At 42.2% G+C, this 26,148-nt stretch overlaps 2 protein-coding genes and 1 long non-coding RNA gene across 17 annotated transcripts in view; 2 read left to right on the top strand and 1 right to left on the bottom strand.

Moving 5' to 3' along the window:
* Positions 1–17,568, top strand: part of LOC116690180 (AP2-associated protein kinase 1) — a 33,486-nt gene extending 15,918 nt beyond the window's left edge. For 2 of the 14 annotated variants that reach the window (XM_032516976.1, XM_032516975.1), the window contains 16 exons: positions 14–95; positions 254–386; positions 1,150–1,253; positions 1,722–1,801; positions 1,888–2,051; positions 3,105–3,274; positions 3,843–4,046; positions 4,632–4,819; positions 5,126–5,319; positions 5,419–5,487; positions 5,798–5,878; positions 7,610–7,717; positions 7,901–8,002; positions 8,551–8,715; positions 9,049–9,138; positions 15,013–17,568. In XM_032516976.1, the coding sequence (XP_032372867.1) occupies positions 14–95; positions 254–386; positions 1,150–1,253; positions 1,722–1,801; positions 1,888–2,051; positions 3,105–3,274; positions 3,843–4,046; positions 4,632–4,819; positions 5,126–5,319; positions 5,419–5,487; positions 5,798–5,878; positions 7,610–7,717; positions 7,901–8,002; positions 8,551–8,715; positions 9,049–9,138; positions 15,013–15,860 (2,782 nt within the window). In that variant the 3' untranslated portion in view covers positions 15,861–17,568. Of the gene's footprint in view, positions 1–13; positions 96–253; positions 387–1,149; positions 1,254–1,721; positions 1,802–1,887; positions 2,052–3,104; positions 3,275–3,842; positions 4,047–4,631; positions 4,820–5,125; positions 5,320–5,418; positions 5,488–5,797; positions 5,879–7,609; positions 7,718–7,900; positions 8,003–8,550; positions 8,716–9,048; positions 9,139–9,661; positions 13,397–15,012 lie in introns of those variants that run through there. The other 12 variants (XM_032516988.1, XM_032516980.1, XM_032516979.1 and 9 more) reach the window with 12 other exon arrangements.
* On the bottom strand, positions 5,772–24,643 carry LOC116690239 (uncharacterized). The gene is made up of 3 exons (XR_004332201.1): positions 24,525–24,643; positions 8,304–8,315; positions 5,772–5,782 (listed from the first exon to the last, which is right to left on the bottom strand). It is a non-coding gene; the product is annotated as an uncharacterized LOC116690239 (long non-coding RNA).
* med22 (mediator complex subunit 22) lies at positions 19,521–25,991 on the top strand. 2 transcript variants are annotated; one of them, XM_032517052.1, is made up of 4 exons: positions 19,522–19,875; positions 20,608–20,688; positions 21,932–22,140; positions 25,493–25,991. In XM_032517052.1, the coding sequence occupies exons 1-4, from the start codon at positions 19,753–19,755 to the stop codon at positions 25,683–25,685; spliced, it is 606 nt and encodes a 201-aa protein (XP_032372943.1). In that variant the 5' UTR covers positions 19,522–19,752; the 3' UTR covers positions 25,686–25,991. The 2 variants fall into 2 exon arrangements, with proteins under 2 accessions (XP_032372944.1, XP_032372943.1); XM_032517053.1 differs by lacking the exon at positions 25,493–25,991 and having other exon boundaries at positions 19,521–19,875; positions 21,932–24,038.
* Positions 25,992–26,148: the final 157 nt, after the last annotated feature.

Raw genomic sequence — 26,148 nt, 5'->3', positions numbered from 1 at the left:
CTCCTAAAAACAGGTACACTACTCTGTCATACCGCGCTCCAGAGATGATCAACCTCTATGGTGGAATGATAATCACAACAAAGGCAGACATTTGGGTGAGTAGAACTGTGTTCTTTATCACTATTGCGCGTTAAGATGAATGTATGACCACAATAATTCACCATTATAGTTACATTTGCATTCGAAAGAACTGACGTGCTCGACAGAGAGATTTACATTTTTACAAGTGTGTTGATTATCTTTGTCTGCACAGGCCATGGGTTGTCTTCTCTATAAGCTGTGCTACTTCACGCTACCTTTTGGGGAGAGCCAAGTGGCGATCTGTGATGGAAGTTTTACGATTCCAGACAACTCCCGATACTCCCAGGACATGCACTGTCTCATCAGTGAGTAACATTGTTCCTCAGAACATACACACTCCCCTATTTACAACATCCTCATCCCCTATATATGCAATTATTGTAAGTTTGAACGTGTGTTAGGGATGTTAATGATTAACCGTTTAAATGTTAACTGACAATACATTTTGACCAATCAGTTAAACATTTAAAAACAATATTAAAACAAAAATAACACTTTTTTTGCATAATAGAATAAAAATAGTCTTAACAATCTATTTCTTAACTGCTAGTTAACTTGCTAATGTTAACTTTGCGCTATGGCTCTCTGCTGGACGGCGCTCTCAGCAGAGAGCTACGTGACACATGCTACTAACTTTAACTGGCGGGTTAAATCAGCCGTCCTACACCCAGAGTATGCAGGTGAACACACAGCTGACAACCTTGCAGGTGAATGCGGTGTATACAGACTCGGAAAATACTGTACGTGCCGTGGACAGCTGTGGATTTATGTCGGTCGCGCAAGCTGTTCCAGGAAAGTGGCTCCATGTGTACACAACAATGCACGGAACATTGTGCCTGAGCGACCGATACAAGTCCCCAGCTGCCCACGGAACGATGAAAGTACAGCATATCCGAGCCTCTCACGATGGTGAACTGAGACTCTGTTGAATGCTTGTCGGTTAATGGTTAATGATTGGTTAACAAGGGTCATTGGACAGAAAAAAACTCCCAAAATTAGCATCCTTAATGTGTGTTTTCATGCATCTGACTCAAATTATACATCCTTTTTTTTTTGTTGATTTCTCAGGATACATGCTCGAACCTGACCCAGATAAGAGACCAGACATCTACCAAATATCCTACTTTGCCTTTAAACTGGCCCGACGAGAGTGTCCGGTCCCAAATGTACATGTAAGTCAGCATGGCAAGAGGAATAACAGGAATTTGCATATGTTGTAGGATTAATGTTAAGTGTTACCAGCTCCTTTTTTTTTTTCAAATAATCTAGGCCTTGTTATGTATCTCAGGTACAATGGTTTCAGTTGTCTTGTTGCTTTCTAAGGACAGTAATCTGGGACGTAATGGTATTGGACGCAAGCTATGCTTTCTAGCTTTTGCCAGTTTGCTTCCCTCATTTCACGATACTCTTTTCTAAGATATTTACAAAGTATCTTAACCACTGGTCTTCTGATTCCACCACATTTCCCACCTCGCCCCTTAAGTGGGTAATAATGGTTCATCAAAGCAGCAAATCAATACTTGAGTGTAGCTGTGGAACTCAAAACGTTTTCTTAGTGACTCAGTGATGTAAAAAATTAAGTCTGGTTTACTGTTCTGGGATCAGATGAGAATTGCAAATCCTCTCTCTTGCTGCTGTAGAATTCACCTATTCCTGCAAAACTTCCCGAGCCCATTAGAGTCAGTGAAGCGGTGGCCAAAAAGAGTCAAACCAAAGCCAGGTGAGTAACAAAGCAAAGCATTTGAGTGTTATCATTGTATGAAACTTACTACATAACTAGTCAATTTTCTCTTTTCATTCCATCAGGCTCACAGACCCCGTTCCTACCATGGAAACCTCCATTGCACCTCGCCAACGACCAAAGGCTGGCCAGGCTCAGCCCCAGCCGATATCAGGCATCCTTCCCATCCAGCCAGCCCTCACCCCACGCAAGAGACCCAACGTGGCTGCTGGTGCACCCCAGGCCATAGGTATGAGTAACTCTGTGATACCTTTTGTGTGTGATACCTCAAATGCACCTGCATTTGAGATGCTTATTTTCTGTATTTTGTGTCCAAAAGAAATTCCCTTTCGGGGACAATAAAGTACATTTTATCTCATCTATTTATGGAGACAGTTATCCTAAACCCAAAGCGACATCTTGTATTGAACTCTGCATAGGGAACTGCTCAAGAATTTGGCTCTTGTCTATCAAGAGCTTGTTTTCCCAGTGGTCCCATTCTTAAAAGGATTTTACGTAATCTTTTATAAAGAAGCTTTTGACATTTACCCTTTGACAAGGCAGAATAGATGACAGGCATGATGAAACAAAAATTACAGCAGCATACTCGTGTTTTTTAAGAAAAGAAAAGCGTCTGACAGCGTCTGTCACGAGTGACAGAAATTCCTCTTTGACAGGGCAGAAGTATGAGCAGTTCAAACTCACTAACTTGTGTTTAGAGAGCCCGACCGATAAAGGATTTTTAAGACCGATACAAATATATGTGGTTTATTTTTTGGGGTTAATTTCTTTTAATCGGCCATTATAAATGCTGATATCGATAGTTCGGGAAATGCCTAATATCAACCCGCCGATATATCAGTCAGGCTCTTTTTCCAAGGATGTAGTGTTTGTGGGTTAAAATGTATGTATTTAAATAATGAAAAATATAAAAAAATAAATCTGTATTTATTTAGCTATGCTAAATGCTTTTTCACTAAATAAAAGGATTGATTGTTACCATAGAATCAAGAATGGAGTATAATGTAAAGCATTCACTTGTTTTGGAGATTAGGCCTAAAGCATCATCCATATATTACCAGTTAATAAAAGACTTTCATTTGTCTAATTGGAGGGTCCTTTTTGACATTCAAGGAGACCTACAATCGCACAAATACTTGCACAAAGATCAAAACACTTAAATCTCCTTTCATTTTTACAACATGTCAAGCGTTCTTTTTGTATTTAATCATTGGATGAAAACAATGCAGTATGTGCGTGCAATTTAAAAAGATCTCATTCTTCTTATTTTTCTGCCTTCCAGGCGTTGGTATCAATGTCCCGCCACCAGCTCAACAGGCTCCTGCTGCACAGGCCGCAGCACAGCCAGCTCCGACAGCCAACATGCAGCCACAGGCTACACCACAGCATCAGCAGCTTCTCATCAAGCAGCAGCAAGCCTCCGCCTTTCTAAGCCCACAGAGTAACCAGCAGGTAAGCATCCTGGCAGAACAAGAATGCAAATAGTTTTTTGAATTTCACTCGGGGATACTGGTGGAATGCTGTGCACAAGCGGTGACACAATTTCAGGTATAATTTTTCAACCAAAAAACGTTTGCGTGACCATGGTATACATTTGTCTGCTATGATTCCTAATTTAATTATCAATAAATGGACAGTGTGTCGGATTATTCCCACTGTTTTTTTGCCTGAGCTGGCCTGTCCCTGGTTTAAAATGTGTTCTTCTAAATGAATCAGTATACTGTAGTTAAACTATCACCTACATACAATACTGTTCATCTCTGATGTGTTTTGTGGACAGAATGTGTTTTTAGTGACGAAAACCTAAATGTTGTGAAAGAATCTCTTCTCAACCTCCCTTCTCCATTTCTATCTCTCTGTCTCCCTCTTTTTTTCTTATGTTATGTCTTGATTTCCATTGTGTACTGTCAAAAAAAAGTAGGAAATAAACCCTGAAAAGTGTTGCTGCACTCCTCAAAGAGCTGTAAATCATGACAAACTGGGCCTTCCTCATGCTTAGCTGTGTGGTATTCTTATGTAGCACCAACTGGTACAGAGCCTCCAGCAACAACAAACCGCGTTGCAGCCGTCTACCCTGCTGCAGTCCAAAGTTAAGCCTGTTCATCCAGTTATTGCCCTGCAACCACCACACCAGCAGCATGTAGCCCATGTCCATGAAACTGCAGCTTCTCATCTGACCCCCATCCCCGAGTCTGCAGTCGTTGGTCCTCCAGCTGGCCCAGAGGTTGTGGTAACATCCGACTTCTATTGCCGTCTGCTGCTCTTTTGGGCCGGGGAGTTGATTACCATCTCGTTTCTAACCAATCACATACAATGTTACTTTTTCCTCTTCTGGGGCATAGGAATGGTCTCACAGAGTATATTCAATGGGACGGTGTTATTGCCACGTAGGTAGAAATGCTTCCTTTAATGCCATCTTTGAACAACAGTTGGATTATGTATAACTCACATGATAACTAAATCATTAAGTTTTTTTCATACTTTGTTGACCCTACTCTATGTATTTTGCCATTCAGTTAACTGTATTCCTAAGGTGCACCTGTTTCTGTACAATCTCTGGACTATGAATACTTCTTGTTCTTATCAGGTTTTCTCTCCTTTTGTTGTGGTTTTATAAGAATTTAAAATCCATCTTTATTTCAGATTTTCGTTTCCACTGGATCTTTCTTGCTTGGCTTTTGTACGTTCAGGGGTCTGATATGCTTGTTTCTCCTCATGCAGTAAAAGAGAAATTCTCTGTTTGCATCAAGAACGTTTTCATCTCATATTTCCGCCCTCGTTTTTTTTTTCTTTTCTTTTTTTCTCACAGACGGCTGGCCGAGTGATTCACAAAGTGGGCTCAATGACACCCCCCTCGTCGCCAAAGATGGCCCCTAAAAGCGGCCACAGACGCATTTTGAGCGATGTCACTCACAGTGCCGTGTTTGGGGTCCCGGTCAGCAAATCCACCCAGCTACTCCAGGCAGCCGCAGCTGAGGCTGGCCTCAACAAGTCCAAGTGAGGAGAATTAACTCCCTTCAGTGATCTGAGGATGAACTGTCTCCTTTCATGGCACTAAGTGAGCTGAGGCGGTTCAATAGACAATCCATTCATATGACAGAACCCACGAAGGAGGATAAATGACCCTTTTACATCCCAGAGCATCCAGCTTAAAAAGAAATGCTCAATTCAGTCTTTAAATAGCTGCATGCTCACTCTTATTTGCATACATCAGTAAGACGGTGTCCACAGACTTAACACCCATGATTGAAATTCCCTGTGCACTCTTGCCCATGTTTATGTTTACTCCTCTGTGTGCTGCAGATCAGCCAGCACGACTCCTTCTGGCTCCCCCTGCTCGTCCCAGCAGAGTGTCTATCATCCAGGTGATGCTAACGCCCAATCGGCCCTTACTGCACCCAGCGCTCAGCCCAGCTGGAACCCCTTTGGGGATGATAACTTCTCCAAGCTAACAGCAGAGGAGCTGCTTAACAAAGACTTTGCAAAGTTAGCTGAGAGTAAGTGCAACGTGTTCACTGCATACTTACACCTGCAGCATTGATAAAAAGTCATGTGAGCTTAAAATAATTTCTACTTTGCTGTTTGCTTGTGCACAGCTGCCGCACCTGGAGAGAAGATCACAGGCTCCAGTGAAAATCTCATACCGGGGCTCAATGCGTTTCCAGGTAAGGCTTTGCCTAACTCTTTTTAGTACGCTGTCTCATTGCTTTGCATACTTCATCTCCCAGGAGGCTTTTTTTAGAGAGATATTATCAGTCATCAAGTGGACATTTTTCTCAATATCTACATGCAACAATAATATATTGAGAAAGTGGAATCTAAAGAAGTTTTTTGTCTTTGTGAATGTGTAGCGTTGCCATAAAAGTTTGATTATGTCTTCTCTGTCCCTGAGTTTTACCCACATTCTTCTTTTGTTCATGCTGTCACATTCCTTCATTTGTTCTTCTCCATCTTTATTCACTGCGCAATGTTAAGCTGAAAGGTCGGCAGACAAGAGTGCAGGTTCAGTGTTGTTGACTGTCCCGGACCCCTTTAGTACCCTCTCTGACACCACAGGTAATTTTCCTTGTCACAGCATGACACAGAACGAGCCTTGCCTTTGATTGTCTCCGGCCTTGGACTCTCACACGAATAAAGTCTTATAGCTTATGAGTCACTCTTTTTTATTTACTGAAGTAGTTTCCTGGATATCACAGTTGTTAGGTTTATGAGTGCTAGTTGTGTAGTTTTGGGATTAGTACACGGTCCTATCTTGTTGACATAGCAGGCAGCCTCACAGTGAGTCCTTGTCAGCTTCCATGAATAGAGACCGTAGCCACAGCTAGATCGCATCTCATTTGCAGATCTGTGCTTTCGTGGTTGCCTGGTAATGCGAAGGACACATTCTCCTTTGTTAATTGGATTTTCTTACTGCCTGAAGGAGCCTGCTTACCAGTGCCACAAAGAATAAAATAAACTCAAGCATGCTGTCTTGTTAAAATAAAGACCCAGCCTTTTATGCTCTCCTCAGTTTAGCCTTTAGCCCTTTTGGAAGTGCATGCTTCTTAGCTGGGTAACCTCCTTTGTGTAGTTGCCAGAACCGACAGGATAAAAAAGGTTGAGGCTTTTACATAATCAGGGTGTGGTTAATCTTCTCTACCCAGCCTAAGCTGGAAGCACACAAGCAAACACAGTCTGACTTATGCTGATGGAGCAGAGAGGCATATCGGAGCAGCATTTCGTATAAGTACTGCCTCTTTGGAATGGAGTAAAAATTTAGCCTACAGTGCATCATTTTTAACCTTACCTATGCTTTTCCGTTGACTTCACTGACATTTAGGATTTGTATAAAGCTTTTCATCAGTGTTGGCCTCTTTCCAATAGTGAAGGGGGAAAAAGGTCACATCTGCTGTGCCATTTTCTGAGCCAACACATTCCTTGACCCCCCCCAACCCCTCACCCCCACAACCCCAATTTGCCCCATAGCAGTTTCCTGTAAGTATAAGCTGCCGTTAAAAAGTCAGTTAACTTGTTTCATGCATGGACTGTATTTCAGCCTAACTAAACCACTAATATTCTATAATAATAGAGGTCCATACTTTTAAGAAAACTGAATATTGTTTTTATGATGAAGGTTTTGGTAAAGCCAACTTAACAAAGATATCATGTCGTTGGGCTGCGCCGGTCCAAAAATGAGTTGAGGTGGCATGTGGACAGTGACGGTGCATTTAGGAATCGCAGTGAAGAAACTCACTGATTGCTGTGGCTTTGTTTTGATAATTAAATGTTTGGTGTTAAGGTTTGTTCTTCAAGAGCGTGAAAAATTCTAAATGTTTTGTGCAGTAATTGTTTTGCACCATAGTTCTTCTGGTAAAGACTTGTAGAGTGTTGTCCGTTGCATGGGGTTTCACCCAACTCACTGGTCATGGAGGGCATGGCTGTGGCAAGCTTCACTAAATAAACAATCGTACCATACTTTTTTCACTGCATTATGGTGTGATGACTTTAAAATGTTCACAATGTTAAACACATTTCATGCATTCATCATCTTATCTTGTTATTTTTATTTTGTCCCTAACAATGTAGGCCATGTAGTCAACGGTTTAATACATATTTGTAATTAACTGTAACTATTGTCATTGATTTTGGCAACATGTCATATTTACACATTGCTAGAGTTTCATATCTTGTTAGTTTATCTGCTCCTTTTTTTATTTGTATGAAAAATCCTCCTTCATTGCCTTGTTCTCTCACTTGCCATCTGCCCATTACTTCTCTGCGTCTTTTTCTTTCCCTGCTTGCTCACAGAGAAGCTGATTGAGGGACTGAAGTCCCCTGAAACTTCTCTGCTGCTGCTCCCCGACCTCTTAACACCGGCCAACCCCTTCAATAGTTCTGCAGAGAGCTCCACCAATGGTACAAGCTCTGCCTTGCCCTGAAATTCCCAGTCTTCTTTGCCTTCCTTCTCCTGTTTCACTCACTCAAGTTCATGAAGTCAGAAGGACCCGCTAGGGGAAAGGATTAAAGAAGGCCTTCATCAATTTTTTCCCCCTACTAAGACCATCTGTTTCCTTTTGTATTACTGTCTTTTCCATGTAGTGAAGGCAGAGGTGTGTGTGGATTCACTGATTCCTGGTTTGGAAGCCCCCCAGGCCCAGCGACACTCAGGCCAGCCAGAGCTCCTCCCTGCCAGCCTACCAGGTTAGCATCCTGGACCCCCCCCCCCCCCCCCCCCCCCCGGAATAATTATTATTCCCAGCCGTGGTCACGATCCCCTTGTCACTTGTTGATATCATCTCAACCACAAGGTTTTATTGTGGGATTATTTACAAATGAAGTCACTTTTAGTTTCTTTGGTTTGGAAAGAACAAACTCATTTATCATTGGCTATCACTGTTGTCCTGGCAAAAACACTGCGTGGGAAGCTGCCTTTTCAACTGAGAACATTGGCAGATCTTTCATTATCAATGCTAATCTCCTAAAGTCTACATTCTTCTCTAACGATCGATATAAACTGTGGCAGTCTGTAGGTTTTGGACTGAGTGTAGCTCCTGTCTCTGACTTTTCAGCATGTTTTCTAGAGAGATTTACACCAAGACTTTCCTTTGATGCTGATTATATGCTTTCAGAGATAAATCAGTGAACTGACATACTAACAAAATGCATTTTTCCCTCTGCTCCTTAAGCTAAAAATCTTATTTTGTAACTGTTGCCCCTTGTCCCTCTGGCTTTGCTTCATCCTGTCTCAGACTCTCTCACTGGGGAGGACTCTCTGCTGGGTTGCGACCTGTTATCTCATACTTCTCCTCATGAAAACCAGTCTGTTTCTGCTCTCCCGTCCTGCTCCTCTGCTCCTCCTGGATCCGGCTCTGGATCCTGTCTGGAGGAGCTGCCGCCTGGTCAGACAGCTTCTGGTAAGACCTCCTCTTTGCAGCACCGCTCAGCTGGCCTTAGGTCTTCTGTGAAACCCCCACAGACTCCAGATACTTCCAAAAACAGGAGGTCCTGTTCAAATGGGATATGGCTTTAGAATTAGGCACATTAAATGACAGCTTCACAGACCCTTGACTCATGTGTAGAAGAGCCAAAAGCCACCTGAAATGCATGGCTTTAAAAAAATGCTGTGACTGCCCTGGCTGCATCTATCTTTAATCTACTTGCATCCTCCTTTCTTTTTGCTCGCTTGGCTGAGTTAACTTCTTTTCCCCCCCTCTATCATTCCTCCACTTCCTCTTCCTTCACCGCAGACTCTGCTTTTCTCATGTCGTGCGGGGAGAAGGGCAATGATGACGAGTTTGACCCTATTCCCGTGCTTATCTCCAAAAACTCAAATCAAGGTAAGGTTAACAGAGTCCCGAGATGAGCACTCACACAGACTACGAGCCACAAAGATGAATGCCTCAGCTCCCAACTCCGTTACCATAGCTCATTCCTGTGATGGCTGATGGGAAATCTTGTATGGGTGTGCTTGTCACATTAAGGCTTTTTATCCCATCAAGCTATCACGTCAGTCATCTTTCTGTCTTTTGTTTCTAATGTTATACTGGCAGTGATTCTCTGCCCTTGAAGGTGTTTGGCTCTTTGTAGTTTATCTTCAAAGTCCCCCCCCCCTTGTAATGATGCAGCTGTATAAAATTAACGCAGCTCACTCTCTGCCTGTGTCTCTTTCTGCCCCCCGTTCATGCATCTCTCTGCTCTGCCATCATTTCCCCTTCATCTTCATCAACTCCCTGCACTTAATTTCTCCATACAATCTCTGTTAACATTACTTATTCTTTTGCTTGTTTTTTCACAACCTCCCCCGGCTCTCCTTCCATGCCCATCTCTCTCTCTCTCTCTCTCTTTCTGGCACGTTTTCAGGTGGTCACTCGCGCAGCAACAGTGGCAGTTCAGAGTCCAGCATCCCCAACATGGCACGATCCCTTCTGCTGGTGGATCAGCTCATCGATCTCTAGAGGGGGTGGGAGAGGTTGAAGGGGCAGTGTGCAATCCTAACAAAAGGGATGGGGGACAGGGGGAGGGTGGGGGAGATGGGGACTCTGAATCACTTAATGTAGCACCTTATGAAGTGAAACAAAAGGAGCCAGCATAGATTGGTTCAGTTGAATCTTTCTTTCTATGTGCCTCCTTGGCCTCAACTGCTGGCTTCATATATCTCTGCTGGCCATTGACATTCCCACGCTGGTAAAAAAACAACAACAAAATCAATATTTTCTTTTACGCCTGAGCATATCGTCTTGCTTCTGTCCCGGCTACACCATGGTCTTCCTCATGCTTTCCTCATACTCCGCATTAATATCCCTCTTTGAGTGCACTGCCATGGTGATCCACTTTCATCGTCTGCACATGTTAAACTTGCTTGATCACAGCTGCATTGTGTTCAGTTTGTGTACTTGTTCAGGGTTGAAGCTTTGTTTGAACACTCCAACTTCAGGCATGCTCATTTGTGTCAGGGGTCTGACCAAAGAGTGAGGAGTCAAAATGCTGTAGACCACCAGGTTAATGTGACGCTGCACTCTCCCGTGAAAGCTTTAAACCGAACTATTGACGATCAAAGATTCACCCAGAGGGAACCACTGAGAAAAGTTGGCACTGATTGAACCAGTAAACCATAAACCAGTAAACCATAAACAAACAAATGTCAGCTTTGGGAGCTCTAAAGAGATTTCTCAAACTGTTGTGGTTTACGGTTGTGTGCAAGGAGAATCATTTCACTCTCCATCATCTTAGGAAGTCAGATCTGCTCTATTCTATGCGATTACTCAAATACACAGTAGATCACGCTTTAACGTTATCTAAGCTAACTTAGTACATGCTGCAGCCTCAGCATCAACGGAATATTGATACCTTTCTCTGGATGTTAAGCCGGGTATCTTAAAACTACACCTTTGAATCTGTCTGTCTGAAACTGGTGAACTCAGTGTTAACGTGGCTGATTAATTCGGCGCCTTTGCCATGGCCGGACGCTTTCTTTGTCAGCATTACCGACAACACTTTGCAAGACCATTAATAGTGTGTGTGCATTTTATACATCTTTTTACGTGTAAGGTCATGAACTCAACATCATAATTTTGACCCATAGTCAAGTAGGGCTGTCTTCATTAAAAGAAATTCTTAGTCGACACCCATATGATTTTGTCGACAGATCTGTGCGCTTTGAGTGGTTGTTGAAACTAGACAAGCGCAAAGTAAATGCAGTTCATTTTACATCTGTAAAACTGTGTTTTTCCACAAAGAATTGTGCAAAAGTACCACTTTAAATCTTGTGTTCAGCCAGAAATGGTAAAGTTCTTATGATCTTCTTGAAAATAAGTCCTTCAGCCTGGGGAAAAAAAGAATAAAAAAATGACTAATGGATGAGTAGTCGACTAATAGGGCGCAGCCTATTGTCAAGATAAGCACAGCGGAAACAAAAAGGGAATCAAGTGATTTGACCTGTAGCCTTGCCAAAGCCAAAGGAAAGATGTTATTATTATTCTGTTTGCCATGTGTCGGGCTGCTCCCAGGGTCAGTGAAGAATGAGCAGATTCTTCTGGCAGCATACCACTTTTACAGAGAGGGGGGGTACAATATTGATTTTATTGTAGCAAATATGAGACATAAGTATTCAAGTTTTAACAGCTACTAAGTCCAAATATTTTAATTTGAAAGCCATGCCTATTGAATTTTTAAATTTGTTTTGAATTCACCTTTTTGGAATTAAAATTAGGTTTCTTGTTTTGCAATTTCAGAAGCTGAAATTGAATATATTTTTTAGTTTTTAATGGTCACAAATTCAGATTGGAAAAATTCAAGTTGAAATCATTCACATAGCAACAGCTGGGCTCCCTGGGACAGGAGAGGCTCCGGAGCCTGAATGCAATCGAACGTACTCTGGCCTATCAGAGCCGTGCTGGTCAGTCATGTGACCAACCAGCGGGGCCCCGGTAAGTCGTCCGGTTTTCAACTTGAATTTTTAGATCTTTGAATTGCACCAATTGAATCGGAGCCACCATATCTTCAAACACTTATGCTTCTTGTTTGCTTGCGTGACATTTAGTAGTAGTTACTGGGCTGAGAAATGAGTTTCACATGGACATCTCACTCCTTCTGACATCCTCTCTCGTCTTATTTATCCAATATATTCCTACCACAGACGTTGAGGGCGTTTGGCTTATGTGACATCCATTTCAGCCAAAGGAGAAATTCTAAAAATAAATCCTTTTATATGTCCACTTATAAAATATCAATTTTTGCTTCTTTTTTTTTTAGTGTGTACTATTTAAAGGGATTTAATTTATCATGGTATGAATAAAAATGACTATTATTGATAGCGCTTTAGACTTGACTGTATGAACTGAGTACCATTATGTAATATGTAAAATTTCTAAGGCTATATAGATCAAAACAAATACTTAAAAGTAAAAAGCTGTATTATAGAGTGCAAAGATGTTGACCCTCTCTGTCAAGCATTCAGCTAGCGCTTTTGTTTTAGATCGTCACCATCGATACAAACGTGCTCAGGACTTACCTGACTGGGTAGGATTTTATTTCTCCGCCGCAGTTCGTTATGTAACACCGGTATTTGTCAGTTACTGTATGTTACTGGGAGAGATTTGATCAAACAGGCAGCAAAACAGGGTTGTGGCTAGAAGGGATACAGCTACGGTGTTTAGCTCAGAAAAAGTGACTGTGTTTAGGCACCAAAACGACTAGATAAGCTCAGGAAAAGGAACAAACACGCGTTTCCTGTGTAAAAGTATCAAAATTATATTATTAGATTAGATTTTGCGAGATTTTTCCGTACCTTCCGGCCGTTGCTGTATCCCTTCTAGCCACAACCGCAAACCAGAGCTAATGACGGAATGAACTTCCTGATATCTCTGTAGCACCTCTCATCTGATAGCCGCTCTCTTTTGTTGGGCTAATGATCTTAAGAAAGGCTTGTGCAAATTGGAAAAAAAAACAGCCGTATATCACATCTGATTACAATCACTTATCACAACTGACTTTGCATTACAAGTATTACCTTTCACTTTGGCTTTTCTCTGGCCAAGGAAGGTCTGTTGCAAAGGCACAAGTCTCTTTTTAAGGTCCATATAACCGTAGGTATGTACATAGAAACAGAAAACACTAAGGTATACAGTATAAGCTCGAAGTTTGGGACATAAATAGTTTCCTCCTCCATCCAGTGTGACACATTGTAAGGGTTAGTCATCGACAACAGTAAGAATTGGCATGGGTAAATACAACTATGCTTTTTTTCTTTCCATCTAATGTTCAGTTAAGTCATTTGCATTTTTGTGGCTAATCTATGCAATCCTACGATAACACTGCATGTTCTCATCCGACTCTAAAACGCTGTATCCTGTAGAGTTCTTGCCTTGGCCGTAGAGTTTGACTTGTGTTGCTGTGTGAAACAAATGTACTCGTTGTGCCGGTTGGGTGGATATGGTGGCAGGTATAGAAAATCCTTTGATTATATCAAAATGTTTGACATGATTTGGCAGATGTTTTATGTCAAAGCAGGACCTTTGTGGAGTGTGTACTTCTATTTTCAGGAATTAAGGTTCAGGAAGAGAGACACTAAATAAAATTCATTAATGTGAATGTAAATTAAGTCTCTTTGGGTCATATTTGTTTGTTATTTTACTCAACAGAGCAAAGAAGCTTGATTGACAGTTTAAAGATTGATTCTAAGGTATCTTTCTAGTTTAAATTGGCAGACAGATTAATATTCTTTCTGGGAACCAAATTAGATTTCAGACTCTAATTTAACGTGATGCTATCCACTAACTAAGGCCGTTTCGGCTCAGATTTCAGTATGAAACCATCATTTATTTAGTGCGTCTGCCTTGCACTATGGAAATATGTTGCCACCTTAGTACATGACTCATCAGAAACGTGTGCAGTTCTCCTTCAGGCATGTTGGCAATGCTCTAAGATTTAAAGTACTATTCCAATGTTTTTCTTTCACCCCTTCATATCTAAGTAGTTCTACGCTTCCTGGATGTTGGTAGACATGCATTTTAAAATCACATTTCTGTTGTGATTGGTGATGACTGTGTTCCTTTTAGTTCAATTCTTTGAGACTGTAGAGCCCGTGAGCTGTGTTGTGAGAAATTAATGGACGTTATCCCACGAGCAGTCTCATTGTTTGTCTCTATTTTAGTAGTCCGCGCTCTGACCCGTGAGATGATCGGTGCACTTTGATCGACTCATGCGTCAAATCATCTAGACAAATGTATAATATATTAAATGGGCTGTGGACAGTTTGAAACGGACGAGCGATGAAGGAAATAACCTAACAAAGTAAAACAAAAACTGGCGTTTTCCTTTTTAACGGCTGCAACTAACATCTTCCCGAGAGCTGCCAGCTAACGGCTGCTGTCCACCCTGCTGAGGTAAGACTGATCTGTCTCTGCTCATCTGTGCAAACCTGTCTGTCCCTAATTGCCTACTACCTCTGCTGTGAATGCTCTTTGTCCTTGTTTCCACAGACCCACTGACTCCCTGTACCTCAACACAATCAATTCTAACTAAAAGCCAAACCGCTGTCTCTGTTTCCCCCTAACACAAGGGGCTGTTATTTTATTTTAAAAAGTGTTTTTTTAAAAGGTTGAGGGTGTTGCAGCTGTGCTGAAACTAATTTGTGGAAACAAGGTTATTTGATGTTGTAATGCTGTAGAGCTGGCCAGTTTTGCCAGTCGTGCGAGACTCGTTCAGAGTAGACTGTGTCTGTACTGTTGTAGTCCTGTGCCGGTTTCTCACTGTCGCGTCGTCGTTATTCATTCTTCAGTGATTACAGACGTTCCAGATGTTCCATCAGCCATATTGAATGTCATATTTGTGTGACTGAGTTCTGATGGTCTGGTGGACGGATGAGCTGCCGGACCTCAAGTGGACAATATTTATACGTTCTAATAGAGCTGCAAAGATGAATCAATTAGTTGTCAACTATTAAATGAATCGCCAACTATTTTGATAGTCGCTTAATTGGTTTAAATCCTTTTTTAATGGGGGAAAAAAAGTAAAAACATCTGTGATTCCAGCTTCTTAAATGTGGCCAAAACAAGACATTTGAGAATGCTATCTCAATATTTTCACTTGACATTTTATAGATCAAACAACTAATCGATTAATCAAGAAGACAATCGTTACTTGCGGCTCTACTTTCTCACATTTTTACTCACATCTGACATGATTTTCTTTATCTCTGCTCTCCAATACAGATGTTCAAGGGCAAAGCAATGGCTACTCTGTTCTTAGTGAGGGCCAGGGGACTGAACCTGCAAAAAGAGAATCTCGCGTAAACGAGGGATGTGTGCACTCCAGCGACGAAGATGACGAAGAAGAAGAAGAAGAGGTGGAGGAGGATGAAGCCCATAAAGGAGAGCAGCAGGATGAGGGAGCCGTTGAGGGTCACGCAGCCGCCCACGACCTCAGCGGCTCCAGACCCCTGCTGCTCGACTCGGAGGACGAAGAAGAACCTCCGGTATTCGTCCACTTGTCGCCGCACTCCAGCGCCGTCCCAACGCAACCATCCTCTACCCTCCACCAACCAGCCCCGAGCACCTTGGCCCAGAATCATTCCCAGCGTGTACACGAGCCACATGTTGCCGCAGATGTTTTCTCAAAAGCCCCCTTCCGCGTTGCGCAAGAAGAAACGGTCGATGTGTTTGCCAGCGCTCCGTTTCCACGTGCCCCCCATGCAGCTCCGCAGAACTTCGACGTGTTCTCTCAGGCTCCCTTCGGAAAAAGAAAAGAGGCTCCGGGAGCTCAGCAATCATATCCTCACGCGTCTGAGGTTCACGCTGCGACCGCTGATCACAGCGCGTTGGGACAGGTCGTCCAGCAGCCGTTCCGTCCACAAGCTCTGGCCAAATATTCCAGACACTTTGAGGGACCTGCGCCGCAGAAGCCAGTAGCGGCTCAACGGGTAGTGTCCAACGTGAGCAGACAAGCGGCCGTGGCGTCGGTCCCCGTCGGACCTCTTCACTCATGGACCTCGGAAGTGAGCGCTGTAGACCCTTTCGTCTCTGCGCCCTTTCACCTCAAGGCCCCGCAAGAAAAGCCCTGAGCGCCCACTCGGAGACGCCGGCGCACATCACTGAATCATGCAAACGAGTACAGGCGTGTGCTGCATGCTGCTGCAAGCGCTGCAGCTGGACTGCAGGCCTGCATGGATCTCATTCCTTACTGGCTCCAATTAGTGGTAGTGCGAGGTCATCTTTACACTTGAATGCTCCATTAGAGTAAGATAACTGACATAAATCCTTGACTCCTAGTCGCTCTTAAGAAAAATAATGTTCCCTGTCACGTCCTTTCACCTTTTTTGAATTCTCCTTTTTGGTACGTACATCTACACACAAAGACAACATGGTGGTCAAGCAATTGATTGTTTTCTTGCCTACCTCAGTTACTTTTCGTATTGGCGCTAAAACACCACGCAGTGACGATGGGTTCGTAGTGGGTGTGTCACGATTTTTCAATTTCTCGTCCTATTGTAATCAAAAGCAGAGTCGGCGACCACCCCAGTATTTTGTCTCACTCCCCACCTGCGCCTACTTGCACACGTCCAAAGAAAAACACAACAGACACAGCATAGCTTACCGGCTGGTAGCATGCAGCTAAAGACACAAGTGCTAACGTTAGCTTAGCGGTAGCCTTCAGCTGCTTTTTTCCAGACACCACCCTGTGGCAATGTATCCTTCCCCGTGAGTGAGTTATGGAAACAGAATGAAGGTAAAGCATGGTGCGTTCATGGGGATCTCGGTAAACTAAAAGTGTTTTCAATTGCACTTTGTTGATTACGAGACACTCAAGCTGTTGTTGTCAAGTACACTCCTGCCATCTAGTGGCTGTTTTGTGGCGTTGCCGTCGCTGCTGAAAAGAAAAATTGAATCGAAGATTTGGAAAATCGTGACACTCGTGGTTGGTAGATTGTCTGCAGCCTTGGCAGTATCGATTCCTGTCTATTTGAGTCTTACTGTAAAAGTATGGTCTGATAACGCCTCATTCCTCCTTTTGTATTAGTTCTTAGAATTCAACAAGATCATAACTTCACAGAAGCTTTGAAGAGGAAAAGACGCTGTAAAGATGTTTCAGAGGAGTGGATGTGTAATTACATCACGGTCCCCTCAAAGTCCAGAGATTTGGGCTCTTTGGTCTTCATGCTCGACAGTTTGTTGCGAGGCAGATGCTGGATGATAATGCATATTTCAAGAATAACATTTGTTGATATGAAATGGAACTTTTGTTTCATTCCAAAATGTTTGCATTTTGTCATATTTTATGTTTGTGGTCACTGTTCTGTCTAAAAAAAAACAAAAACAAAACGGAATATCAGCGTCTGTTCCATGTAACATACGAACCGTAATTAAAATGATAGGCATAGCAAATTCATTATGTTGTTGCTATGTCAGATATGTGTAGAAGACTCCCTTTTCTTTCCTTTACAAGATATTTCTGAAGCCTTACACCCTTGTAGCACATCCCTCCAACCACATCAAAGAGCGTATATCACTTTTGCCGTTTGTTCCATCCTTAAAAAAAAAAAAAAACCTGCTGCGTTTACATCGTTTTATTGCACTTCATCGCATTCAGCACCGAAAGACTTGTGAACAATCATGTACAACTTCCTTTTGCTGTCCGCGGTTCGCTAATGCACCGAGATTGTCATTCAACTATGTAATGCATCTCTATCGTAGGTCTGTATGAACTCCAAACGTGTACTCGCTGTGACTCTCACTGATGTGAAAACTGAAACTGCAACTTAAGAAAGAAAAACAACAACTTAGCTTCACAGTTCCAGTCAGGGATTGCACCGGTAGTATCTTGTAAGTAAGAATTTGAATGGTGACTGATTGATGACATTCCTTTTCCATTGTCATTTGGTCATATTTTATTGTTTTTTTGTGCTGTAAAATCATGGAACGCTCTTGGGTTCTCACCAAGGCACTTTTAAGAAAAGGAGGTTCCAACCTGTTTCAGCCCAAAGTTTAATTCATGTATTCCTCTGTTGCGATGTAAAATCATGTTGATTTTTTTCTTCTTTTTGAAGTGTACAATCTTTTTTCATTTATATATAAAATGTATCCCTTTTCTCACCCAACTTGTACACATTAAGGTTGCACAGAGTCAGTGTTTCCCTTAAGAGGAACGTACCGGTATTTCAAACAGTTGTATAGGATATCTTTGGAGGAGTCGACAACCTGATGATAAAAAGCACTCTAAATACTCGCTGCACAGCCTGCCTTTAAAAGCTGTCATAACATGTAACATGTATAAAAAACTATTAAATGAATGTAAATCAAATGTTTGCACTGTTTTGTTCTAACGTATTTATCATATTTCAAACATACTTCTGTATGTTACTAAGCATATATACTTAAGTACTGCACTTCAGAACAGTTTGAGGCACTTTGAATTTGAGATTTCTATTCTATATCTCTATTATTAATAATAATTATACTGTTTATTGATCTCCAGTGGGGAAATTACAATATACAGTTCCACTACATTTCAGTGTTACACAGTTTTACTCCAGCTTTTTAAATTTACAGTGTCACATACAAAGCTTCACCTCGACCAACATCGGCATGCTTACAGTATATCCTAATGATATTAACAATAAATCCCATACTTGGTGGTGCGCTCCCATTGGTCACTTCTGGAACAGTATTTCATCCAAAATCTCCGCCTTGTTTAATGTTACTGTGCCTGTTACTGTTTGGTCTTGATTCTGATTCGGCCTGTCAGCTCTCTGGGCCTCAGCAACGTGCTGTTTGCTGGACTTACAGCTGCTAAGAGAATGATTGCAGCCCGTTGGAAGCCCCTCACGACACGTCCGTCCATGCACGGACCCTTTCCTTCTTGGATGTTGTGTACATGGAACTGTCAACGGCGCGCATCCATGGAGCGCAGGAGAGGACCTAGGACCTGGACGCAGAAACGCTGGCTCTTTTGAGGTACACCCCGGACCCTGGATTGGTCCCTTGGGGTGTGTGTGTGTGTGTGTGTGTGTTTCTGAATGTGTTGTTTTGTCTCCCCCCCCCCTCCCTCCCAGGTTCCCATGTCTGTGTTGTTTGTTTTGTTAATTTTTGAATATAAAAGAAAAAAGTGTGATCACAAAAAAAAAATTCCAATATTATAATATAACATGCAATGCTAGGGACTGTTTTGGTGCATATTGAAAACTTGAACTGTTCTTACTTTAATTTGCTGATAATTCTGTTGTGCTTTTACTTTAAATATAGGTCTCCTGTCACATAACACCGCGCTGAAAGGGTTAATTCTCAGTGGTTTATGCATTGAGTCATGCTATAAATATATATGTATTTAAATCTAAAACCTCTTTTATATGACGTTTAACCCTTGTTTGGTATTCAGGTCAAATTGATCCATTTCAAATTTTTACAAGAAGAAAAATGGTCATTTTTTCCACCTGAACATCAACGACCTTACCTTATTTCCTGTGATAAACGTGTATTCCTGAATCAATTCAGAAAATTATTCCGGATATGACACTTATGTTATTTCCATAGTGGATTTTTAACATGAATTATAACCTTGTGACAAAAACGTCCATTTTTAATTGTGTTCTAGCAGAGACCATAGACCGTTAATATGACAGTCTATGGTAGAGACTGATCGCATTCCCTAAACGGATGTGGCACAGTGTGAAATCATCAGATTTGTCGCTAGGGGGCGGTGACACGCAGACACACCGGAAGTTATCCGATATAGCCCTAGGAGGAAGAAGAAGAAGAAGAAGAAGCGCAAACGTTGGGCTAGTTTTACAAAACGAGATTCTTTTCAAAATAGTCGGTAAAAATGAAGTCTTAATCATTACAGAACTTGTACTGCGTTATACTTCTGCTGTTTTACAAACCTCGTTGGCCGAATGGATTCATGTGCGTGTCCTTAATGTAACGTAACGTAACGTTAAGGCGCGCGCGCTGTGCTGAACGATGGCTGCCCAGAGAGGGCTCCCTCAAAGCAAAGAGTCGCTGCTACAGAACTACAACAAGAGACTGAAAGATGACATCCGGTCCATCCTGGACAACTTCACCGAGATTATCAAAACGGCAAAGGTACATAACGTATAAAATCCTAACGTTTCCTTTGGGGTGAATAACGTAGCCATCGATCGATCGATCGATCTAGCTGTCGATCGATCGATCGTATTACCTCTGATGAAAAGCAGGACAGATTCCATCCTTTTCCCCTCTCTGAACGTTGTTTCCCTTTTAACCCTCCTGACTTCGGGTCAGATTTGACCCCTTTCCAAAAAGTTTTCTTTATCAGAAATTTGGGATTCTTTCAAACAAATTGTCCAATAAAAGTAACATGGATGGTTTACCAACAACGCTTCTCACAAGTTCAATAAATCAGTTCACTACTTTCATTAAATTTTAGTGTTTTTGTTAATTTCATAGCATAAAGAATTATTGATAAAAGAACTTGTGTGGAAAAATATAAAAAAAGAAGAAGAAAAATGTCAAAAAGAGACAAATGTGAACAAATGCAAACAGATACAAATGTGAAAAAAGTGACAAATGTAAAAAAAAAAAAAAAAAAGATTTGGGGAAAACCCCATAAAATTAAAAAAAGGCTCAGAAAAATTAACAAACGTTGAAAAGGTGACAAAAACACCAGGGGAAAGACACAAAAGGGTTTAAAAAGATGAGCAAAACGTTGATGAAAGGTTTTTCCATTTGAAATTTTGACTCAGAAAAACAAAAATTTGCAGATCGGCGGGAAGACAAGACGAGGGTTAAACATGAGTATATTAATATCGTCATAACGCTGTTTTCTTCCTCCAGATAGAAGACGAGACCCAGGTTTCCAGGGCAACGCAGGCAGAGCAGGACCATTATGAGATGCACGTCAGAGCCGCCAACATCGTAAGCAGCGCACAAAGTCTCGAATATGCAAAACACTCTGTTGTCTTTCTCTTTTCACAGACATGTTTTACATTGTTTTTATAGTCCTTTATTTAGTAAGGAGAGAGAAAGATGATAGGAGGTTTCCTTCCCTTTGTAGCCGTGGGGGCAGGTCTGTCCAAACAACCTGCTTCTGTTTAATTCTTGAGTAAAGATCCACTGTTTTTGTGTTTTTTTATGAATAAATCAGCGTAGGCTTACACAGAATCTGCTGCTTGGTACTTACTGAAGTGAAATCACTCACAGCAATACTTCCCTACAGTTAAAGTTTAAGAGGTTAAAGGGGCGCTCTGCGGTTGGGCCATGTTCCCGATAGGAGCCCCCCCTACAGGTTTCTCTATAGATCCCCCCCTCGCCCCCCCGCCCCCACCCCAGGTTTCTCTATAGAGCCCCCCCCCCCCTAGGCTCTCAATAAATCCCCCCCCCACAGGTTTCTCTATAGAGCCCCCCCCTCCTCCCCACACCCCCAGGTTTCTCTATAGAGCTCCCCTCCTCCTCCCTACAGGGTTCTCTATACAGCTCCCCCTACAGGTTTCTCTATAGTGCTCCGCCTAGATTTCTCTATGAGCCCCCTCTCCCTCCTACGGTTTCTCTATACAGCTCCCCTACAGGTTCTTATAGAGCTCCCCTATAGGTTTCTCTATAGAGTCACCCTACAGGTTTCTCTATAGAGCCCCCCCTACAGGTTTCTCTAACAGCTCCCCAACAGGTTCTCTATACAGCTCCCCCTACAGGTTTCTTTATAGAGCTCCCCCAACAGGTTTCTCTATAGAGCCCCCCTACAGGTTTCTTTATACTATATTAAATACTATTATATATACTATTATTAGTCTTTAAACTGTGTTTAATCCAGCTGCTAGCTAGTAGGCTAACGGTAGGCTAACGTTACCTGCTGTCAGGTGAAGTCCTAACTAGCGTCTTGTGCAGTGATGCTTCTGTTGCCTCTAACGTCTGTTTCAGAGCATCAGAGAGTGGCACAAAATCCATTTAATTGGCACCAAAATCTGCGTTGGGATTTGGTCCGGTAGATACCGGACGTTTAGGCCCCGGTGGCGTATTAGCACCGGGTTTTCAGTTCCGTCCCTAGTCCTCTTGGGCTTTGGGAAACACTGATCCACATTTTTTCCCACATTATAGTAGAAAACCCCCCCAATCAATCGCTGCTGAACACACTCCCCCTCCCCCGTCTGTGTTGCTGCGTCAGGTTCGAGCCGGCGAGTCCCTGATGAAGCTGGTGTCGGATCTGAAGCAGTTCCTGATCCTGAACGACTTTCCGTCGGTGAACGACGCCATCAGCCTCCAGAACCAGCAGCTGCGCTCGCTGCAGGACGAGTGCGACAAGAAGCTGACGTCGCTCCGGGACGAGATCGCCATCGACCTGTATGAGCTAGAGGAAGAATATTACTCCTCCAGGTACAAGTAGGCTCATGACACCCCCGACCCCCCACATCCCAGCTCACTGTTGTGTCCCATGCCCCCACCTGCACCATGTGCTGTCTCACCTTCAACGCTGAATCCCCCCCCCCCCACACTGGGACAGCATCAAACCTGACAACTTTGGGTCGTCATATCCATAAAACGCTGTCGTTCATCAACGCAGATCTTTGCCGAGGCTCGTTGCCATGGCGATCGTCTCGCTATATGACTTTATTGATTAATAAGTGCCTTGACATGTTTTGTTTCATAGAGCATAGTGGACTGAGGGCTACTCGGGATTTGGAAGAAATAATAATAGTTAGTTTTAGTTCAATGTTGCAATTATTATTTTTTGACTTCAGGAAAGATGTATTTATTAAACTAAAAAACAACAAATCCACAGGCAGAACACCTTGAACCGTACATTACACCGTATTTAAAACCAGGAAAAGACAACACTTAGGCCATATTACGAAATCCCAAATCTAAGACAAAATCTAGTCTCATATCACGATATCCCAAATCTAAGACAATATCTAGTCTCATATCACGATATCCCAAATCTAAGACAATATCTAGTCTCATATCACGATATCCCAAATCTAAGACAATGTCTAGTCTCATATCACGATATCCCAAATCTAAGACAATATCTAGTCTCATATCACGATATCCCAAATCTAAGACAAAATCTAGTCTCATATCACGATATCCCAAATCTAAGACAATATCTAGTCTCATATCACGATATCCCAAATCTAAGACAATGTCTAGTCTCATATCACGATATCGATATCAATATAATCGGTATATTGCTCTAGGTTGATCTACTGCTGGGTTGGTTGGTTGTTGTAAGTGGTGATCCCACAGTTTCCTGGTCTGCGGCGTCCAATAGGATTTAGAGAGGTTTTAACAAATCAGGCACATGGGATGGATGCACGGTTTAGTGCACGCGTGTCAAAGCCGAGGCCCCCGGCCCAACCCGGGCCCTCGCAGACTCTGATCCGACTCCACATCAATTTAGGTTAACAGTACATGTTGGCCTGTCTAGTTTTTGTCGCTTCCTCCGACATTTTGGGGCTTCTTTTAACGATTTTTACACTGTTTGGGTATCTTTTTCTAAAGGTTTTTTCCAGCGTTTTCCATACTTTATTAACACTATTTTCAACATTTCTAGTGCTTTTTTTTTTTCAACGTTTTTGTCACATTTTCCGACATTCTTGGCATATTTGACTTTTTGGATGAAATCAAAGCATGTTATTGAACTGTACACGCCTGGCCCTCAACGGGATTCTTTTTTTTTTTCCAGTGTGGCCCTTAGAGAAGTTGAGTTTGACACTCCTGGGTTATGGGATGTATGTAACGAGGCCTTTGCTCCTAGTTCGTTCACTACTCAAGTCATTTGAATTGAAGTAATGAAGTTATTGACTTATTTTATTCATGGATGAATTGTTAGATGGTTGTTAATAAAGGGCTTCTGGGTAGAGCTTTGTAGGAAGGCCATTTTTAGAAGAATTACACATTGAAAGAACAGAAACTTTATCAGTATAAAGATTTTTATAGATCATCAGAGTATTTATATGCCATATTTAAATCATGAATGGAACAGTGGTGATGATTTTGTTCGGGAGAGTTTAGGGATGGTCGGTGCATGAATGTTAGGCATCGACTCTGAAATTAGACACGACTGTTTGCTGTTATTTATTCAAGATCCTATCTGAAACTACTAAGCGTTTCTCCAGTTTTTTTTCTGTCTTTCTGTAAAAGCAAGTCTAAAAAGGTGATTATTTTGAATTGATTGCGTCCTAACGCCACAAGTGTCTCGAGCTGTAACCATGCAAGCTGTTCCGGTAGAGACCCAGAATGATAAGAAATAAAGTAGAGACAAAACACTGCAGTAGTGTGTCTTTGTTTTCTGTGAGAAAGATGTCTCTCTCAGACGTGTGTCTCTCAGACGCGTCTCTCAGGCGTGTTTGGAGCATGCTGTGTGTGGGCCTTCCTTCCTCCACTGCACTCGCTCTGCTTTCTCCTCCATCAGCAACTAATGGCACTAATTTTTGCTGAACTTGAAGGGTCGTTTTGTTGTTTCCAACCTGGACCCTATTTTTCCGTGCATTGGTGTCTAAGTGACTAATATCACAAACATCTTCGAAATTGGTCCAGTATTGAGCGAGAACACTGTAAGCGGCAGCCGTGAACCCTACAGGACAAAGGTCCACCTTCAGTTTGCATCCACTATAAGTTCTGTTTTTGCCCCTGAGGGACTCCGATTATTATTCTAAGTGTCTGACAACATTACGGAGAGGATCCCTACAGAGAGAAACCTTTTTTGTTAAAGAGGAACAACCTGTTTGTTTAACATCCAACAGCCCCAAAATCACGTTAAGTTAATAGGTTCCCAAAACTTTTTTTTACATCAAGGATCCCCAGACTGACACAAATTAGAACATGGACCCCTTTTTAATAAGATTTTGTCCCAGCGTCCTGTAGCTGATAGACTATCTACCGTAAGTATGAAACCCATGATTGTTTTTGTTAAAGAGGAACGACCTTTTTGTTGAACATCAAACGGCACCGAAATCGCCAAACTCACCAGACTCCATGTAAATAATCAGGACTTTTAGCGTGTATAGAGCCAGTATATTTCCATGTGTAAACGGTTGAATTAACGCTTTATTTCAACCAAACCAGAGCGGTGATTGTTGGAACAGTAGAAAGACGAAAACAAGACGGCTTTTAGTAGTTTTATTTAGTTTCTGTTGACTTTGAATGAAGCGTGTTTTACAATAATAAACTGTTTATTTACTTGGAGTCTGGTGAGTTTGACGATGGTGATATTTCAGAGGTTGTTTAATGTTAAAGATCTATCTCTGTAGGGATCCTTTCCATAATGTTGTCTGACACTTCGAATAATAATCTGAGCCTGTCACTGGCAAAAATAGTGGACGGAAATTGAAGGTCTACCTTAAATCGTAGCTTGTTCTGCCGTTGCCGACTGGAGCGGTCTTGCTTTATATGGGACTAATTTCAAAGGAAGTTGTTTCTATCAGTCACTTAGACACAAAAACATAGGAAAATAGGGTCCAGGTTGAAAAAAACTAAATTACCCTTTAAAATCAACAGCTGATAAGTCACACCTTTTGACTACAGTATCTAGTGAGTAAGCCACTGTTTTTAGGTGTTGATCCCATTTCCAGTGCTTCTGCATAACCTCCACGCTTCTGTCGTATGCGTGTCTTTTTACGTGCTCCTCTATGCGGATGAATGTGCTTTATTCTGACCTGTCGCTCTCGTCTGCTTCTCTTTCTGCGCTGCCTCTTTGCCTCCTACTGGTTTCCGCTCTGCAAAGCTACAGTCAGTGGGACAGCACTGATCTGCCGCTGTGTGAGGCGTACCGCCGGCGAGACAGCTGGGCCTCGGCGGGCAGCAGCTGCAGCTCCACGCAGGGGGACCGGGAGGACGCGGAGGGACCTCCGTCTCAGGAGGCGAACCCCCCACACCACCTCAACGGACACGGGACGTCCTCCATAGAGAAACCGTGAGGAAGAAGGCAGACTGATGAACACTGGATCTGTACTGTATCAGTGGTTTGGCTAAGTTAGTTTCCATTACACATTGTGGACTAGTGGCTGTCATGGCAACTTAACCTTTGATATTGAGGATTTCTTTTTGCATAAATAGGTATGAAAAAAGTAAAGTAGAACAAAGAAACTGCACTGAAGAAATACCTGAAAGTCATGAATAGGAAGGATCAGAAGTAACATTCCCCTCTGTATGAATTAATCTTTTCAAAATGAACTCATACATTTGCATACACTCTACACTTTTATACTGTATATACAATACTTAACTTACAACTTGTTTATGTACCTTTGCAGCATTTAGTTACCAGTATAGCATTTTGTATGAGTGTATGTGCTTACATTTGGGTTTCATTTGTTTTGTTTTTTTACTCCACGTCACATTAAAGAACCTCAATCTTGTGGTTTTAGTTTTTTTATTATT

Source organism: Etheostoma spectabile, chromosome 5 (genome assembly GCF_008692095.1).
Source record: "Etheostoma spectabile isolate EspeVRDwgs_2016 chromosome 5, UIUC_Espe_1.0, whole genome shotgun sequence".
NCBI classification, from domain to species: domain Eukaryota; kingdom Metazoa; phylum Chordata; class Actinopteri; order Perciformes; family Percidae; genus Etheostoma; species Etheostoma spectabile.
This window is presented reverse-complemented; position numbering and strand designations above follow the sequence as displayed.

Bases quoted from the DNA above. Each gene is read 5' to 3' on its own strand.
- med22 (XM_032517052.1), top strand. From the start codon at position 19,753: ATGGCTGCCCAGAGAGGGCTCCCTCAAAGCAAAGAGTCGCTGCTACAG. The intron at 19,876-20,607 runs GTACATAACGTA...TTCTTCCTCCAG, and splicing joins AGATTATCAAAACGGCAAAG to ATAGAAGACGAGACCCAGGT. The intron at 20,689-21,931 runs GTAAGCAGCGCA...TTGCTGCGTCAG, and splicing joins ACGTCAGAGCCGCCAACATC to GTTCGAGCCGGCGAGTCCCT.